The sequence below is a fragment of the Pseudorca crassidens genome, chromosome 6 (genome assembly GCF_039906515.1).
Source record: "Pseudorca crassidens isolate mPseCra1 chromosome 6, mPseCra1.hap1, whole genome shotgun sequence".
Classification (NCBI taxonomy): Eukaryota; Metazoa; Chordata; class Mammalia; order Artiodactyla; family Delphinidae; genus Pseudorca; species Pseudorca crassidens.
Genome location: NC_090301.1, coordinates 15,259,149 through 15,276,544, shown reverse-complemented (window position 1 = coordinate 15,276,544; position 17,396 = coordinate 15,259,149). Strand labels below are relative to the sequence as shown.

General features: G+C 41.2%; 1 protein-coding gene across 5 annotated transcripts in view; it reads left to right on the top strand.

Moving 5' to 3' along the window:
* The window catches only part of ACSL3 (acyl-CoA synthetase long chain family member 3), an 82,396-nt gene that overhangs the window by 48,403 nt on the left and 16,597 nt on the right, over positions 1 to 17,396 (top strand). For all 5 annotated transcript variants that reach the window (XM_067740421.1, XM_067740423.1, XM_067740419.1 and 2 more), the window contains 5 exons: positions 1,458 to 1,874; positions 11,341 to 11,518; positions 12,774 to 12,883; positions 13,748 to 13,886; positions 15,848 to 15,998. In XM_067740421.1, coding sequence (XP_067596522.1) covers positions 1,497 to 1,874; positions 11,341 to 11,518; positions 12,774 to 12,883; positions 13,748 to 13,886; positions 15,848 to 15,998 — 956 coding nt within the window. In that variant the 5' untranslated portion in view covers positions 1,458 to 1,496. The remainder of the gene's footprint in view (positions 1 to 1,457; positions 1,875 to 11,340; positions 11,519 to 12,773; positions 12,884 to 13,747; positions 13,887 to 15,847; positions 15,999 to 17,396) is intronic.

The window sequence follows — 17,396 nt, the reverse complement described above, 5'->3', positions numbered from 1 at the left end:
GCTCACCACTAAAGTCTCCATTGTTTTCCATAGTGCCATTAGGCTTGAACTTCTCTGTTCTCTGTTGCAACTAAGGTCAGTCCTCTTAGGGATTGCTTAGTGGTTCTATCTGTGTTCTTACAGCCTGCTTCTCTGGCCTGGGGAGAACCTCTGTGCCATTGCTCCAGAGCCAGGGGCAGGGGCAGGGGCAGCAGCTTGTCCTCTGCTCTGTGAGTGGGGTCCTGGGCTTGGCTGTAGCCACTGGTCTCTGGAGCTTCTCTCCCTGTATCCACCTTACGAATCACGGTGCCCAGTAGTCTTGGTCTGCTGTGTCTGCAGTAGAGCTTCTGCCCTGAGTGGAGACTGGGTGAAAGAAGGGATTCCTCAGATCTCTCGGCCACACTTTTCTAGAATAGAATTTCTATGACATGGAGATGAAGAATGCTAGAAATCATAATCCTGGATTTAGAGCTGGGTGGAGTAATCAGTTAGTAGTTAGCTTCACTTTCGTTTCTTCAAAAATGATACTATCACCTGCCTACCAAACAAAGGCTGTGTCCTCTGCCTTGTGTTCTTCTTCCCCACCCTCCCTCTTCCTTTAAGTCTCAGCTCAAGTATCACTGGCCAGGGAGGCTCTCGTGGACCACCCACATACTAGAGCACCTCTTTAGCCTTGCCTGGTCACCTAGTATTTCCCTTGCTGGGTCCATTTTTCCCTCTTAGGGCTTCTCACCATCTGGTGATATTTGTCTGCCTCTCCCAAGGGATGTATAGGTTCCATGGGAAGAGAGATTGTTTCTTTCACTGTTATAGTCCCTGTACTTAGAACAGTGTCTGACACATAGTAGATTCTCAATAAATCTGATAAATGCAACATGTAAAAAAAAAAAAGTCTGTTGTCTTCTTGCTTCACAATTTAACCTGCCTAAATTGAAAAATACCTAGAATCACTGTGGGAAGTGAATTTCATATTGTTTGCTAACTCCAATTGCTTGTTGCTGCCTAGAGTGGGAGAAGGGGGCTCCCTGGGAAAGAAAGCAGTGATGATTCAGCAGTGGCTGCAGGGGTCGGGAGAGAGGAGAATGTGGCATATGTGCTAAGTGTCTGCCATCTCTAATGTAACGAGACACTGAAGAACAGGAAATGGGTGCATTGTTGGTCTCCATTCTCTTGTAGGTCTTCTGGCTTGCTTCCTCTTCACCACTGGGAAGTATTTGTGGTTACTGGGGGTTAGGTTGGAAAAGCCACCTGTGTACAGAATGATGTGGAAGCTTTTCTGTAGAACTCCCGTTGTTAATAGATATGGCATACATGTGTATCCTATAAATATCAGGAGCGGACAGGACATTGCTGGCGGCCAGTATACTAGCTGCTGCTTGTTGGGGAAAAATCGTGTGCCTATCTGATATGAAGACTTCTTCTTTAAAGTTACTTAAGAATGATTTTTTGACTAATAACTTTCTTTCTTTTCCTTCTAGATTCTTACAGAAATCTGTTAATTCTACTTTTTGAGCACTATGAATAACCACATATCTTCAAAGCCATCGACTATGAAGCTAAAACATACCATCAACCCCATTCTTTTATATTTCATACATTTTATAATATCACTTTATACTATTTTAACATATATTCCGTATTATTTTTTGTCTGAGTCAAGACAAGAAAAATCAAACCAAATTAAAGCGAAGCCTGTAAATTCAAAACCTGAGTCTGCGTACAGGTCTGTTAACAGCTTGGATGGTTTGGCTTCAGTATTATACCCTGGATGTGATACACTAGATAAAGTTTTTATGCACGCGAAAAACAAATTCAAGGACAAAAGACTCCTGGGAACACGTGAAATTTTAAATGAGGAAGATGAAGTGCAGCCAAACGGAAAAATTTTTAAAAAGGTAATGTGGCTTTTTATTGCCTTTGAATTCGCTCTGAATAGAATGTACGCTTAGAAATGGTGGCAGGGGACAAGCACGGCCTGCTTCTGTTGGAATTTGCTCATGTGGCGGGAGAAACGGTGTAGAAGGGGACTAGACTGCGCTTTTTTCTCCTTCTGTACCCCCGGCATGGATTTGTTCCGAATTTTCACGAAGACCTTGAGATCACTCACTGGTGTGGGGCACTTCTGAGCCTGAATGGCTACCAGGACTTGGAATAGAATGTCTAGGGCAGTTTGGGGTTTGCAGCTATATTCCCTGGTAGTTCCAGAAGCACCTGTGAGCTCGAGATTGCTCTGGGTTTTGGGGTGTGACCTGCTTTTTCTGATTATAACGTAGGTTCCATTGGATACAAAGTACTTTGGTACTTGGGTTTGTGGCAAGTGCTTTGGTTTTCTAAGAATTTCTTTTCACAGATATAGAACTTGCCATTATTGATTTGAAACAGAGGATAAGACCTCCTTAGAGGCAGTGTAACAGTGCTTGAGAGCCTGGACTCCAGATACAGACTGTGGGTTCGAATCTCGGCTTTGCCACTTACTAGCTGTGTGTGACTTCCGAAAAGCTACATAACACATTTGCCTCAGTTTCTTTAACATGGAGGTAATGATCATTGCTGACATTTATTAGCATTTCTTATGAGCCAGGCTGTTTTAAGAGCTTCACACACATCAACTTATTTAAGACTTACAATAGCCCTACGGGTTAGTGTGGTCGGGATATCCCTCCTTTACAGATGATGGCACTGAGGCACAGATAGGTTAGGTGACTTACCCAAGGGCGTTATAGCTAGCAGGTGGTGAAGCTGGGACCAGAACCCAGGGTGTCTAGCTCCATACTCCTTAAATAATCCCAGCTCAGAGTTGTTGAGAGGATTAGTAGATAGAGAAAGGGAGTGAGAGTGTGTGTGTTTGTGTGTGTACATTCTACAAGTATGTGTGTGGAACAGTTTGTGGTATCTAGTGTAAATGCTCTAGCTTTTATTATCATCTTGGGAATTCACTGGGCAAAATTGTATGAATGAATCTAAAGACTTATATCATGGAGTAGTGCAGCCCTGTGAGGGGTAATAAGTATAAAAATGTCATGAAAATGCTGTTTATGAACTTGGGTATGTGAGTTTCTTATAAACGGTTCTTGAAGTTCTGGTAGGTGAGAATTGAAGATCAAGTTTTTTTAGAGGCAGTAAGATGATCTGTAGTTAGTTGATAATTTGGTTAGGTTATAGGTTTAATACCTGTGTGGGCACAGTTGTTTTTCCCTTACCCTCTTTTTCCAACTATATCCTGACTCCAGTTGTCTTTTTTCTGTTAATCATGAAGGAACTCTCAGATCTTGGAGGAGAGTCCAAATAAGCACAGCTATGGAATGAAATGCTCAGTTTACTCCTGTTACTGCAGAATGTGGGGAGGGGTGTGAGAATGATGTTGTTTGACTTAATGGTCCATTAATGTTGCCACTTACCACACAAATTCCAGTCATCATCTTCTAAACGTAAAGGAGATGGCACGCAAGTTAATAATCAGTGACGCCTAGAAATTCAGAAACATTATTTTAACTCTAGACAACAGAATCTGTATGTGTTCCTAACCTTCGAATGGAGTGATGTTTTATCCTGTTGTGCCTGGACCCCTCCTGACTTACACTTGTTGTTCTGGCGTTAATAGTGCCCCCTACAGTCGCCAGGGTGATTTGGATAAATCCTGTGGTCACTCTACTTTTAAGGCATTTTCCCTGTTTCTTTTGGTGACTTAGTTTTGCCTCACTTAAATAATTTTTTTTCCCTTTTTTTTGCTAAATTAAGATCTAGCTGGGGTTAGTTAATAGCACATTTTGAGAAATTGAAGTCATGTAGTTAAGCATGTTTGATTACTCTTCTCTAGCCTATAGATTATAATTTGCAAAACACTTTATCATAATGATGTCTGATTTTTGTCATATTTAGTTGCTACTTTTTATGCTGTACCTTCCTTGATTCTGTCTTTGCGAGATCTGGTAGTTATAAAAGATACTGAAAACACTACATTTTTTAAGTGCTAAAGTTTTCCACTCCTCTGCCTTCTTTTCTGTGCTTTTTGTATCTAAAATAAACATTTATTTTTGTCCTTTGACAATTCCTACTGCTATTTGAATTCAAAGATTGGGTTCTCTTACTTTTAATGAAAGCATATATAACAGAAATCCTGTTTTAGCAGGAAGCTTATTTTTTCTCTAGTATCCTGCACACACTACAGGATGGTGTGTGCAGGATACACACACTACATGCATTTTGTGGAGCTAGCACTTTCAGTCATCCAGTACTCATAGCAGCAGACTGGTTCCCAAGTATATAAAAAGGAGAAAAATATGGTGAACATGAAATTCTTTCTTAATTCAGGTGTCAGTGTAATTAGGACAAAATAAAATCCTAGAGCTGTCATAGTTGTTCCTTAAATGTGGCCAGATAAGGCTTCCCTGGTGGCGCAGTGGTTGGGAATCCGCCTGCCAATGCAGGGGACGTGGGTTTGTGCCCCGGTCCGGGAAGATCCCACATGCCGCGGAGCGGTTGGGCCCGTGGGCCACGGCTGCTAAGCCTGCGCGTCTGGAGCCTGTGCTCCACAGCGGGGGAGGCCGCGACGGTGAGAGGCCCGCACACACACACAGAAAAAGTGTGGCCAGGTAATGCAATGGACACAAGCAAAGTTCTTCTTTTTTTAAAAAAATTAATTAGGTTGTGCTGGGTCTTAGTTGCGGCACATGGGCTCCGTAGCTCTGGCTCACTGGCTCCCTAGTTGTGGCACGTGAACTCTTAGTTGCGCCATGCCTGTGGGATCTAGTTCCCTGACCAGGGATCAAACCTGGGCCCCCTGCATTGGGAGCACAGAGTCTTAACCACGGCAGGACCAGGGAAGTCCCGACACAAGCAAAGTTCTTATGCCCTGTGCGTGGTGTGTGTGTGTGTGTGTGTGTGTGTGTGTGTGTGTGTGTGTGTGTGTGTGTGTGTGAGAGAGAGAGAGAGAGAGAGAGAGAGAAAGAGAAAGTATGTGGCTCTTTCCTCCCTGTCTTGACCGTGGTGCCTTTGTATTCATTGTTTATTCAACAAAGAAATATTTGAACTCTAGTAGAAAAGTTAGAAGGTGAGAGAAACCATTTTCAGTTAGCACCCTTTTCTGTCTATACTATATCACTGTCCGAGGGTGTGCCTACCATTGATTGACATTTGCCATTAACTTCGCATTTGTGATTCATCAGACTTTTTTCAGAAGTCTTTAATATAAACTCTGGTGTAGAAAACACATATTTTTTCTTGTTTGAAATTAGACTCATTGGGAAAGTAGGTTTTGTGTATCATAAACAAAGCAAATATTTTTTGTTAGCCTTACTTGAGAAGGTGTGCTATACCACTGGTTAGCCAAGACTTCAGTTTCTGTTGGTCTGCATTGCAATTGTAGCAGTGGTCTGTAGACTGGATAAGGGGGTATCTCCACTGTGTATTAAACTAGGCTGCCCCGCCCTTGGTTTCTTATTTAACACCCATTGTATTGCAGCAGCAGCTGCTGCTATGGAAGGATAGTGAAAAGGGGACCTTTCACAACCTGCCCTTAGATGTAAAAATAGAGTTGCTTAGGCAGTGTGGCCTCTGCTCAGAGTGCTTACTAAGAGTGGAACACATACGTAATTTTTTTTTTTTTTTTTTTTTTTTTTGTGGTACGCGGGCCTCCCACTGTTGTGGCCTCTCCCGTTGCGGAGCAACAGGCTCCGGACGCGCAGGCTCAGCGGCCATAGCTCACGGGCGCAGCCGCTCCGCGGCATGTGGGATCTTCCCGGACCGGGGCACGAACCCTGTCCCCTGCATCGGCAGGCGGACTCTCAACCACTGCGCCACCAGGGAAGCCCCACATACGTAATCTTGATGGAGTGTATCTTCATTTAATAGTTTCCATATTTGAAGATAATCTTATATTGGAAAATAAAGCTAGTGATTAGCAGCATCTAAAAGTTTTCTCCCTGTTTTGGGGGACTGAGCTTTGGGGATTAACCCTGGAGTGTATCTGGCATGGTTGAAACAAAGATGCTCAAAGCTCTATTTCAAATGAATGAACTCTGAAGCTTTGTTTCTGTCTTATCTTAAAAGTCTCTTTTGAGCTTCCAAGGGAAGGTAAGTGAAGATGCGATGGTTCCGCTGTAATTATGCCCAGGATACTGCGGCCATCAGCTTCACCAAGACAAGTTTCCTGAGGGGCACAAACAGAAGAACAGACAGCGAAGAAACAGAGGCGGCTGTGTTCCTGAGGCTTGGCCAGCTTTTCCAGGACTATATTATGCTGTCATTTTAAGTCTCGTATGGTTTTATAAAACTGTGGCAGAGTGAAGCGTGTGGAATGTGTCAGTAGCTCCTGATTCCAGCCTTCCCAGCAGCAAGTGCTTGTACTGATGTCTTTTGAAATGAATTAACAATGAAATGATCAGTTTCCAGAACGTTTTAAAAATACATGTACCTGAAATAGAACAGAGTTGCAAAGAATAAAAATAACTTTGCAGTGAAACAGAAGACACAAGACCAGCTCAAACATTTAGTGATCTAACTTCCGGAGATACTTTACATCTTTTTCTTATATATTTTACACACCTTAGAGAGAAGAAACTAGAAGGAATTATGCAGTCATAGTGCTTAGAAAGAGAAGTTTCACTATGACTGACGTTCCTTCTAAATTGATGCAAAAAGATACTAGAAATACTCCTTTCTGTTCTTAGGAGTTGACTTAGCTTTCTTTTCCTCTTCCTCATTGCCTACTTTTGTGTTATTTCTTTCTTGAGTCATGTTTTTATCCTATTTGCATATGTGTATGATATTTATTTTTTGACTTATTAGGATATTTACATAATTTATATAAAAAGTAATGGCCCATCTCTTGGCCAGAATTTGTGGTTGGTTATTATGTTAATACTCTCCCCAGCCAGAACGCTTGGTTTTCTTTTCCATACTTGCTCTTCTCCCTGTCATCCCCCTGTTTTTTAAAGGCACCGCTGTGTACCAGATGGCTCAAGTCAAAAACCAGGAGTCTGATTTTTTTTAATTTTCCCCTTACAGCTCCCTCCACCCCCGTTCCCTTTAAAAAGAAAAAAAAATCAGGTCTTCTGCTTCCACTCTTGCCTCTACTATAATCCACTCAAACACAGCAGTTGAAATGATATTTTACAGCTGTTAATCAGGCCACCTTACTCACTTGCCCAGCAGCATCTCAGCTCCTTTCTATAGTGCAGTTGGAGCATTGTGATTTAGTACTTAGATTCTGGAATGAATCTGCCTGGGTTCATATCCTAGTCCGTCACTTAATAGCTGTGGGATTTGAGCAAGTTATGTTTATTCTGTCTATGCCTCAGTATTCTCATCTGTAAAATAGAGAGAATAATAGTAATTATCTTAGTTATTGTGAGAGTTACCTACAGCATACCTAGCACGTAGTAAACACTAGTAAAGGTTAGCTGCCCTCATCGTCGCCATGGTTATTACCAACTGTCCAGATCTCTTCAGTATTTTCACTCTCTGGCTCCCTCACAATAATTTGTTTGTAAAGATCTTCATTTGCAGAGGGAAAGGTTAAATGAAGCCAGATGTACTTTGTCGACGGTAGGAAAGTATATATTTTTGAGATATCTCTGTTCTGAATAGTTAAAGTAAAAGTTTTAGTGCTGATAGAGGTTAAACTCAGCTACCTGAACACTTAACCTTTATAGAATATCTCATTCTTCAGGGCCCTGACTGGTTAAGTATTGTGTGATTTTGTTTTATGGAATGTTCTGTATCTTATCTCCATTTTATTTTTATAGTTTTCTTTTGAGATAAGAGGCCTTCCTCATCAGCATAATCAAGGTATCTAATTTCATAGGTTCCTGAACAAAGGTAAATTATTAAGTTCCTATGTCCCAGGCAGTGATAGTCTGAGCGACAACATTGATACTTACATATGTGTATGTCACACCTGTCATAGAATGAAAATACAGGCAATTAAGTGTGAGAGAGGAAAGCGACCGTAGGGATCATTTAGCCTCCACTGTGGCCGTTCACGTAGCCACACTAGGCGTGCGTCTTCCTGACTCTTAGGACAGTCAAACATATTTATGTCTCATGGGTCACAGATAAGAATATTTAAGAGGTGGTGGCAAAGGATGTATGCGATTGAATGGTGATGAGAACAAAAGAAGCTGAGGGAGTTAAATGATCAGGTGGATATGGACCTTTAAAAAAAAGCCATCGGCTTCCCTGTTGGCGCAGTGGTTGAGAGTCCGCCTGCCAATGCAGGGGACATGGGTTCGTGCCCCAGTCTGGGAAGATCCCACATGCCGCGGAGAGGCTGGGCCCGTGAGCCACAACTACTGAGCCTGCGCATCTGGAGCCTGTGCCCCGCAACAAGAGAGGCCACGACAGTGAGAGGCCTGCGCACCGTGATGAAGAGTGGACCCTGCTCGCCACAACTAGAGAAAGCCCTCGCACAGAAACGAAGACCCAACACAGCCAAATAAATAAATAAATAAATAAATAAATAAAATAAATTAAAAAAAAAAAGCCATCTTTTAAACAAATGAGGCTGCTGGAGGAGAGGTTGAAGACCCCGAGGCCCAGAGTGAATTGAAGTTGTTTCGTTACACCGGTCCGTTCCACACATTTAGCGAATAATCGCTGAGTGCCTGCTGCATGCTAGTACCGTCCTAGGCACTAGGAGACAATAATGAACAAGACACACAGATTACTTTTTTCTGGATCTTGTATTTGTATGGGAGGAAGAGAGACAATAAATAATAAGGTAACAGATTTAATAACTGTCGTGAAGAAAGAAAGCTGATTGGAGATCAGTGATAGCCTCTCTGAGTAAGTGACGGCTAAGTGGAGGCCTGAAGGCCGGTAACGAGCCCTCTTTGCAGTGGGACAGGATTGTGCAGTGGCTCTAAAACAGGAATGAGCCCAGCTGGGAGAGGCACTTAGGGAGCAAAGTTCATGACGGCATTCAGACCCTGAGACCGAGTGCCTCCTTAAATTTCGTGCCCTGAGCACCTGTTTTGCCTCATCTTGGGTCCTGCGCTGCCTGGTTGAAGGACAGAAAAGACAAAGTTGTATTTATAGGAAGTGAGTCAGGACAGAGGTTTTGAGATGGGCACAGAGACACTGGCAAAGTCTTAAGGCTTTGTAGGCCAGGGTAAGGTTTTCCAACTCCATTCCTACTGGAAAGGGAAAACACTTGCAGAGGAGTAAGCTGACTTATGTTTTTCAAAAGCTCACTACTGTAGGGAGAAGGGGGTAAAGGGGAATAAGAATGGAAGTTGGCCAGTCAGCATTCCTTAGTTCAGGGGAGAGACGGACTAGGGTGACAGGGTGCAGGTGGAGGGCAGTGGTTGCATTGGGGGAATACCTGCTAGACAGCTTAGTTGCATAATCAAGTGAAAAAGCAGGTTGGAGATCCAAGTATGGGTGGTCAGGACTAGAGATGGAAACTTGGGAAGCTCTTCAAATTAAAGTCCCAGTGAGTCGAGCTTTTGTCAGGGACACTTCAGCCACTGTGATACCGTGAGGGACTGCAAAGGGTATGGGTACAGGTACGTGTATGTAGGTTATTAAACTTGGTGGTAGGAAGGTAAGGGAGTTTCTGTTTAATTTCTGATCTCTCAGTGGAGTGTGAGATAGTATCGTCACATGGAAGTGGAGAAGGGAGAGAAAGGGTAGAGGATATTTGAGTAGGGAGAAGGTTTCAGATAGCCATTTCAGAGGGTGAGAAAATGAATGTACCAGGGAAGCATAATAGGATTGCTGGGTGGTGAGATCTGTGATCCTGGATTTAAAACACCTGGTTGGTGTTCTTCAGCAGTGTTCCACAGTATAGGCAGGGAATAGATACATGAGTTTAATCTCAGGGTGGGCTAACCATAGGGTCAAAGTTAGGATTTGAGACCTTTTCTAGCACAAGTCAGATAAAATTATGGGGTAGATAGGGTCCCTTAAATGTAATCTTTATGGGAAAGATCACTCCTAGAAAATTCAGTGGTTTAAAGAATTAAATTCAGATTTTGGTTACACTTGAATTAAACTCATGACTTGATTTCTTTGCACCATCATTTATTTGGGTTTACATATTTGGGTTATATAGCTAATGCTTTTTCAGAACACATATATTCTCTGAAATTTACAAAACTCATTTAGATTCTAGAATCTAGGAGGTAGCTCATGCCTATCTTTGGAGTGTGAAATTCTTAATAATGGTGAATCCAGTTCCTACACGTTTCGGCCCAATTCTCGTCTGTCTTCTCACCGCCAGAGAGCTCCTTTTGAAGCCATTGGAGCTCTGCGTGCTGAGCATTTCATGGGGGTGCAGAGCAGGGTGAGGGTTTGGGACCCACTGAAGTTAAGTGAGCATTTTAATTTCAGCTGCTTTATCCAACAAAATGAGAATTTATTTCTCAAGTCCAGTTTGGAATAGGGCACTAGAGGGCAGTATTTAACTTTTTCCATTTGTATCTTCATCCAACCTCTGTTTTCTAGAAATCTCTTAAATATTATAAGCATTTTTGAAAATGAATATGGTTAGATGGTTTTAAGGCATGAGAGACGTATGTTAGTGACGCAGCCATGTTTGGGAAGTGTCTATATATTTTTGCAGCAAGAACAGCTTTCTGTCTAATCTGTATATAATTGGGGATTTATGGCCTGATCTAAGTTGGAGAAAATTCTTAAAGGTAGTTAAGTGGGGGTTGTTACTAATGTGAGCCTTGATGTCACCTGCACAAATAAAAGTCAAAAGCCCTGGCACGCCCGCGGGCATTCAACAGAGGGACTCTGGAAAATAGTATGACAATTCCCCACCCGGTCGTATAATTAGGGACTTGTTTACTTTGCTTATCCAGAGTTAGTTACAGCAGTTCCAACTGAATGGCCATAAGCATTTCTGTTAGCTGGGGTCTGCCAGTTTCTGTTTGTGAATCATGTTATACTGTCTGATACTGAAATCCAGGAATTCATAAGCAGAGGGAAAGTAAAATGTTGGTATCAGTAGTACTTGACACTAGGTTAAATTATAAACTAGCATCTACATTGTTTAAGTAAATGAAGTCTATAAATGAATTCTTAATATATGTGCCTTTGGCCAGAAAGTTGACGTTTAAGATCCTGTCAAACCTTGAATAATTTTTTTTAAAGGAAAACAACCCCCTACCCCCAAATTACAGTTAAAGATTTGGCAAAAGATTTGAGCTGTCATAGAAGATATCACAAAAGAGCTAATTTTAAAAATAGACTTTTCACTTGAAACTCACTTTCCAGCTTTTCGTTAGAACAAAATAGCTTATATACAAACACAGCTTTCTGGTCTGTCAAAATGTGGAACACATCCTGGCTTCTTTCTAGAAGTTAATATCTTGGTTAATTTGAAAACCATTCGTATGCTTTCTGTTTTATCAGGTTATTCTTGGGAACTATAATTGGCTGTCCTTTGAAGATGTCTTCGTTAGCGCTTTTAATTTTGGAAATGGCTTACAGATATTGGGTCAGAAACCAAAGACCAACATTGCCATCTTCTGTGAAACCAGGGCTGAGTGGATGATCGCTGCACAGGCCTGCTTCATGTATAATTTTCAGCGTACGTGGACTTTCTTATCTTCTCAAAGCGTGGACCTAATGTGGGAGAGATGATACTCACTTTTTATTATAAATATTTACTCCCAAGAGATTTAAGATTCTGATGTTAATTTTTACCTTGTATCCAATCAGTGGATAACTCTTTGTTACCACTTAGAATTGTTGATCTATTTTGGAAAAGGAACCAGTCGTGGAACAAATTATACCATGTATAGTAAGGGGACTTGAACCTGTTCAGAGGGGACTTTCTGGGTCTGGGGAGCTAGATCTGTACCTGTGGGTCATTGCTCTGCTACCCCTCTCAGAATTTTCTTTTGAAGTTAGTGTCATCTTGTTATGCCACTTCTGTCAGTAACAGCTGGCCTCTAAAACACTTCCAATACTCAAACCTAGCTGCTCCGTTAAATGATAATTTTTATGTTGTAACTATAACACAACCTGTGGAAGTTGTGGTGCTTCAGTCTGTGAGGTAGTCCTGGAGGCTTAGTTCAGAGGTCTTGGTGCCAAATATGATGCAAAATATGGACATTGCTTATCCTTCAGATGAAACAGAAAAGCTACTTTTATCAGATTTCTTGCTGTAAATGCCTCTGCTGTTTTTTTTTTTAAACTGGCATACCTTTTTGTTGTCACAGGTTTGGGTTTACAGTATGTTTCTTCTAAGAAGATTTAATTATCTCTTACAGTGACTTTAAGTCTACCTTTTTTGAGTTAGGGAGAAAGCAAATAAAAATTCTCTTCATCCTCATCATCATTATTTAATTTTGACATTTCTAAGAATGTCTTTCTTTAGATTTTTCTACTTTAGCATAAGCAGTATTACCACTTGTTCATGCTATGTTCTTAACAAGTAATATCTTAAATATGACATTCAGTGTGTTCTCTTATTGGTATATTTTTCATATTTTAGTATCAAGTAGTTAACAACTAAGACTGTGACATTTTAGAAGTCAAATGTAATTCCTTTCAACATGACAGTCTCAGAATAGCATCTATAGGCAAAACAAAATAAAATAAAAAAATTTTAAATTTTAAAATATTGCAGTTTTGGGGGGAAGTTATAGAAGGGTGAGTAGGCATAATGTTAGTTAATATATTAAAATAATTTAGAAAGACAGCATGAATAGATCACAAACTGTGGATCTAACAGTTTAGGGTTTAGTATGTTCCATCCACGGTCAGAGGCTTTATTTAATTCCTTTTAGTATTTCCATGAAATGTCCAAATGTCTGACTTGCCCTTCTTTTTCCCTGTAGTTGTTACGTTGTATGCTACTCTAGGGGGTCCAGCAATTGTTCATGGATTAAATGAAACAGAGGTGACCAACATCATTACTAGTAAAGAACTCTTACAAACAAAATTGAAGGTGAGAACTAGTTTTCTAATAACTGTCCCGTACTTTAGAATTTTCAGTGCCATGAGCTCATTATTGATACTTAGTTCTTTTATGATCTTTAAAATCCTTAATATCTCTGTAAACTTTGTGGGACTCTCATACTTTATTCTTCTCCTTTAGAAAAGAAAAAGTGGATTTCATATATATTTGTGTATAAGCAGCGCAGAGAGCTACAAATTAATTGTCAATGTGTCCACGTCAAAGGTGAAGGGATCACAACTTTATTGTGCTCATCTGTTTTCTAGTCTATTTTCAATAAATTTGTAATTTTTAAGGATTATTTTTAAACTAGTAATTCACTTGGTTCTGAAGCATTTGAGTCATTACAAGTTTCAGAATTTTTTAAAGGGAAGAAAAAGACTTTACAAAACTACAGGAGAAGGGGTTTCTTTCGTCTGCAGACAACTCTGTGAAAACAATAATATCTGATTTTTTTTAAACACAAGTTTATAAGAGGATTCCCTTCCTCTCCCCCTGTATCTTTATTTGCCTCTTAAAAGCATGAGGAGTGTTTGGCTACCCTGTAGTTCAGGCAGTGTGTGTTTACATGCCCGTTTTTGTAAGGAACTGACTTTATTGATTAAGATTTTACCAAAGAACAAGGGTACACACAGTAAATCTAATGTCATAAAACAGTAACTTATATTTCAGACCAGTAGTTCTCCATCTGAAAAAAGGCGTATTCGTACCACTACACCCTACTCTTGCTTTTTTGAGGCAAGAAATTAACAATTTGCTGAATATGGTAAACTGCTTTTCTTGTGTCCTGGGCTATTTGTCAAGCTATTTAATGAAGAGTAATGAAGAATACAACGAATGCTTGTGTTTTTCCAGGATATAGTTTCTCTAGTCCCATGCCTGCGGCACATCATCACTGTGGACGGTAAACCACCGACCTGGTCTGAGTTCCCCAAGGGTGTCATCGTGCACACCATGGCAGCAGTGCAGGCTCTGGGAGCCAAGGCCAGCGTGGGTATGTGGCGGTTTCCCAGTTCCTCATGCATGTTCTACAGTGACCGTGTTCTCCAGAAGTGCTCCAGATATTTGATTCTAAAGTTAGATCAAGTGACAGACTAGTTTCCTAGGCCATCACTTTGGGAAGAAAGGTCACTCTAGGTATACTGTCATCTACCCTTTAAAAAAAAAGCTTAAGGAAAAACAACGTTAATTTATTAAAATGTTCTAAAAGTAGTATTTATTTGAAGTTAATTTAAAGTACCTTTTACATTATACAGTTTTCCCGTTTCCCTTTTTCTCTTTGGTTTAAATGTTAGTGTTTAAACCAGATAACAAATAATGCCATTATTTGTTTAAACAAATTTAAACAAATAATGCCATTAAACTTGCCCTATGTGAATTATCTGTAAGTATTAACAGATATGTAAAGTGTCTAAACCTGCATTCCTCCTTTTACTTTCTGCTCTAACTGTGTTGTTTCCAGAGGGGACATCTTTCTGTCCTCCAGCTAGCACACCCAGGCATGGTAACCGGAAATTCCCACTCTCAAATAGTGTCAGAAGATGTTAGAGAATATATTGATGTTTAAGGATATCACAAAAGCTGTTAGGATGGTGGGACTGTACTTCCTTTACAGTTGGAAACATAGTGATGAATTAGATGTAAACATTCACTCAGCTTGGGAATGGGGTTATGCTGAGGTTAATTTTGGACATGTTGAATTTACCTGCTGGTGGGACATGCAAATGTAGCTTTGTAGTGGGGAGTGGCCTATACAAGTCTAGTACGCTGGAGTTTAATTTGGAGTTAAAAGATTTAGAAGCTAGAAACAGATTTTAATTAAAGCTGTGGGAGTAGGTGAGGTCACCCACAGAGAATGGTACCTCTAAAGGCCACCAAGAATTGGTCAGAGAAGAAGGAAGAAGACATGCAGCGTGTGGTTCGTGGGAGCCGAGTGAAAGGAGCCCCCTCAGTGATGCAGGAGTCTTCAGCAGGACCAGGTGCACTGGAGGAGTCCGGTGATGCGGGGATTGCAAAAGCACTGTTGGACTTCTTAGCCAGTGTCACGTCAGAGAGAGCAGCTTCTAAGTGCTGGTGGCAGAGGAGAATGGTGCCATGGGATGAAGGAGTGAATGGCGGATTAGGAAGCAAGAACTTGAATGATAACAATTGTCAAGAAATATATCTTGACAGGTGGGAGAGAAAGAGTTCACTTGGGAACGTGTTTAAAATGTTTTCCTCATTTATTTAAGAAGACCGCATTTAGGATAGTTCCAAGATTAATTCAGGCAGATCACCAGTGCTATCCATGACCTACTTCTCTTAGTCTTTCTTACTGTGTCACCTCTGTAGGATGTTGGCTGCTGTTCTTAGGCTTGTGCAAATGAGGGACAGTGTCTTTTAATCCAGGATTCCGAGTATAGCCATGTTAACTTCACCGCTCTGAAGCAGAGAACGTTTTGTAGCAAATGTCTAGGTACCCTCGTCTGACCACCCTTATTTCTTAGTTGAGTTGCTGGAATGGCCTTTTCTCTCCCTATACCTCCTTTCTTTCCTTTCTAAGTTAGGTAACCACACAGTAGCTAAAGTGATCCTTGTCACAGGTGATGACAAGCCTCTGTTGAAAGTAACATTGCTTTCCACCCAGAGTGAAATCCAGAGTCCTTCGCGTGGCCTCTGAGATGGCATGATATGGTGCTGGCGGCTACTTCACCTTCATTTCCTGCCACTTTTCCTAACATCTTCTCACCTTGCCCTGCTTTATTTTTCTTCAAAGCTCTTATAACATTATAGATTTGTTTGTGTCTGTCCCAATAGCATATATCTCTTATGTGCAGGGACTTGATCTGTTTTGTTGAGCTTGTATGAACCCAATTAATAGTTGTTAACTCACTTAGACAAACAGATGATTATGAAAAAGTTGGTGATACAGCTAAATTTCTCAGAAGTATGTGTGTCTTTTCTTCTCCAATACAGAAAACAAACCTCATAGCAAACCAGTGCCCTCAGATATTGCAGTAATCATGTACACAAGTGGATCCACAGGACTTCCAAAGGGGGTCATGATCTCCCATAGTAACCTTATTGCTGGTATAACTGGGATGGCGGAAAGGATTCCAGACCTGGGGTATGTCATAGTAAATAAATTTGGGGTAGTCCAGTATTTATATCTGTTGTTACATTAACGTTTGTGTCATTTATTACTACGCTGTTAAATTAGTCCTTCAGAGTCTGTTTACAGTAGGTATTTCTTCAAGAAAAGGACACTAAAATTACAAAATAGTTACAGTTGGGCTTTTTTTTTTTTTTTGGCGGTACGCGGGCCTCTCACTGTTGTGGCCTCTCCCGTTGCGGAGCACAGGCTCCGGACACGCAGGCTTAGCGGCCATGGCTCACGGGCCCAGCCGCCCCGCGGCATGTGGGATCTTCCCGGACCGCGGCACGAACCTGTGTCCCCTGCATCGGCAGGCGGACTCTCAACCACTGCGCCACCAGGGAAGCCCTAGTTGGGGGTTTTAAAGTATAGTTGATAGACATCATTGTTAATATTTACTTATTACTTTAAAAGTGCAAACTTTAACTGACTTAAATGTCTTAAATTATTTTAATCAGTTGGTGTTGTTACCTTCATAGTCATTCTTATACGTAAGTATTATACTTCAAGTGAACAAATAATATATCCAATAAATGCTTATTGAGCTTCTCTATTCAGTCTCTGATTTTTCTTTTTAAGACACATTCCGGTAGTACTGGGGGAGAGTGGGTATACTGGGATGGGAAAGAGACCAATGGAGGAAACCAGACGGGAGCGAATTTTAGGGGTGGTAAAGCTAGCATTCCCAGAGATGGAATCAATATTGTGATGACTGATCTAGTGCAGTGGTTGGATGCACAGAAATTATACACACACGTTACTGTGGAATTGAATTTGGGGATGGAGAGAGAAATTTTTCTTGTGTGTGCATAACTTTTAGGAAAAAAAAGTAAGAGCAACTAATTCCTTCTGGGAATGGGAGCAGTTCTTGAAATATATGGATATGTATACATACACATTTTATTACATAAGGTATAATTTAACTCTCAGAACATGAATCTCATCCTGAGATTCCTGGCAGAAGGTTGTGGATCCTATTTGAACTCTCCTGTTTGATAGCCCATTAGCTTTAAAGACCATTTCCTCCTTGGGGGAATTTCTTCTGTCCTTCCAAAGAACCCTCATTTTCTTTTTCCCCCCTCCAAGCCCATATTTCTTCTGTCCTGGTGCCTTGCTTCTGCAGCACGCACAGTTAGTGAGTGCCTTCCAGGAGGACCTGGAAACAGGAGCCACTTCCTCAGAGTGTCTGCCTCCTTAGCTTTAGGTTGAGCTGTACTACAGTTCTTTTCCCTGACACCCTCAGTGTCTGTCTCTGTCTGTCTGTCTCTCTCTTCTCACACACACACGCACACACACACACACATGCACGCACGCACGTGCATGCACTCACAAAGAGCCCAGATTGAGCCCTGAGGGTAAAGCTCGCTCCCG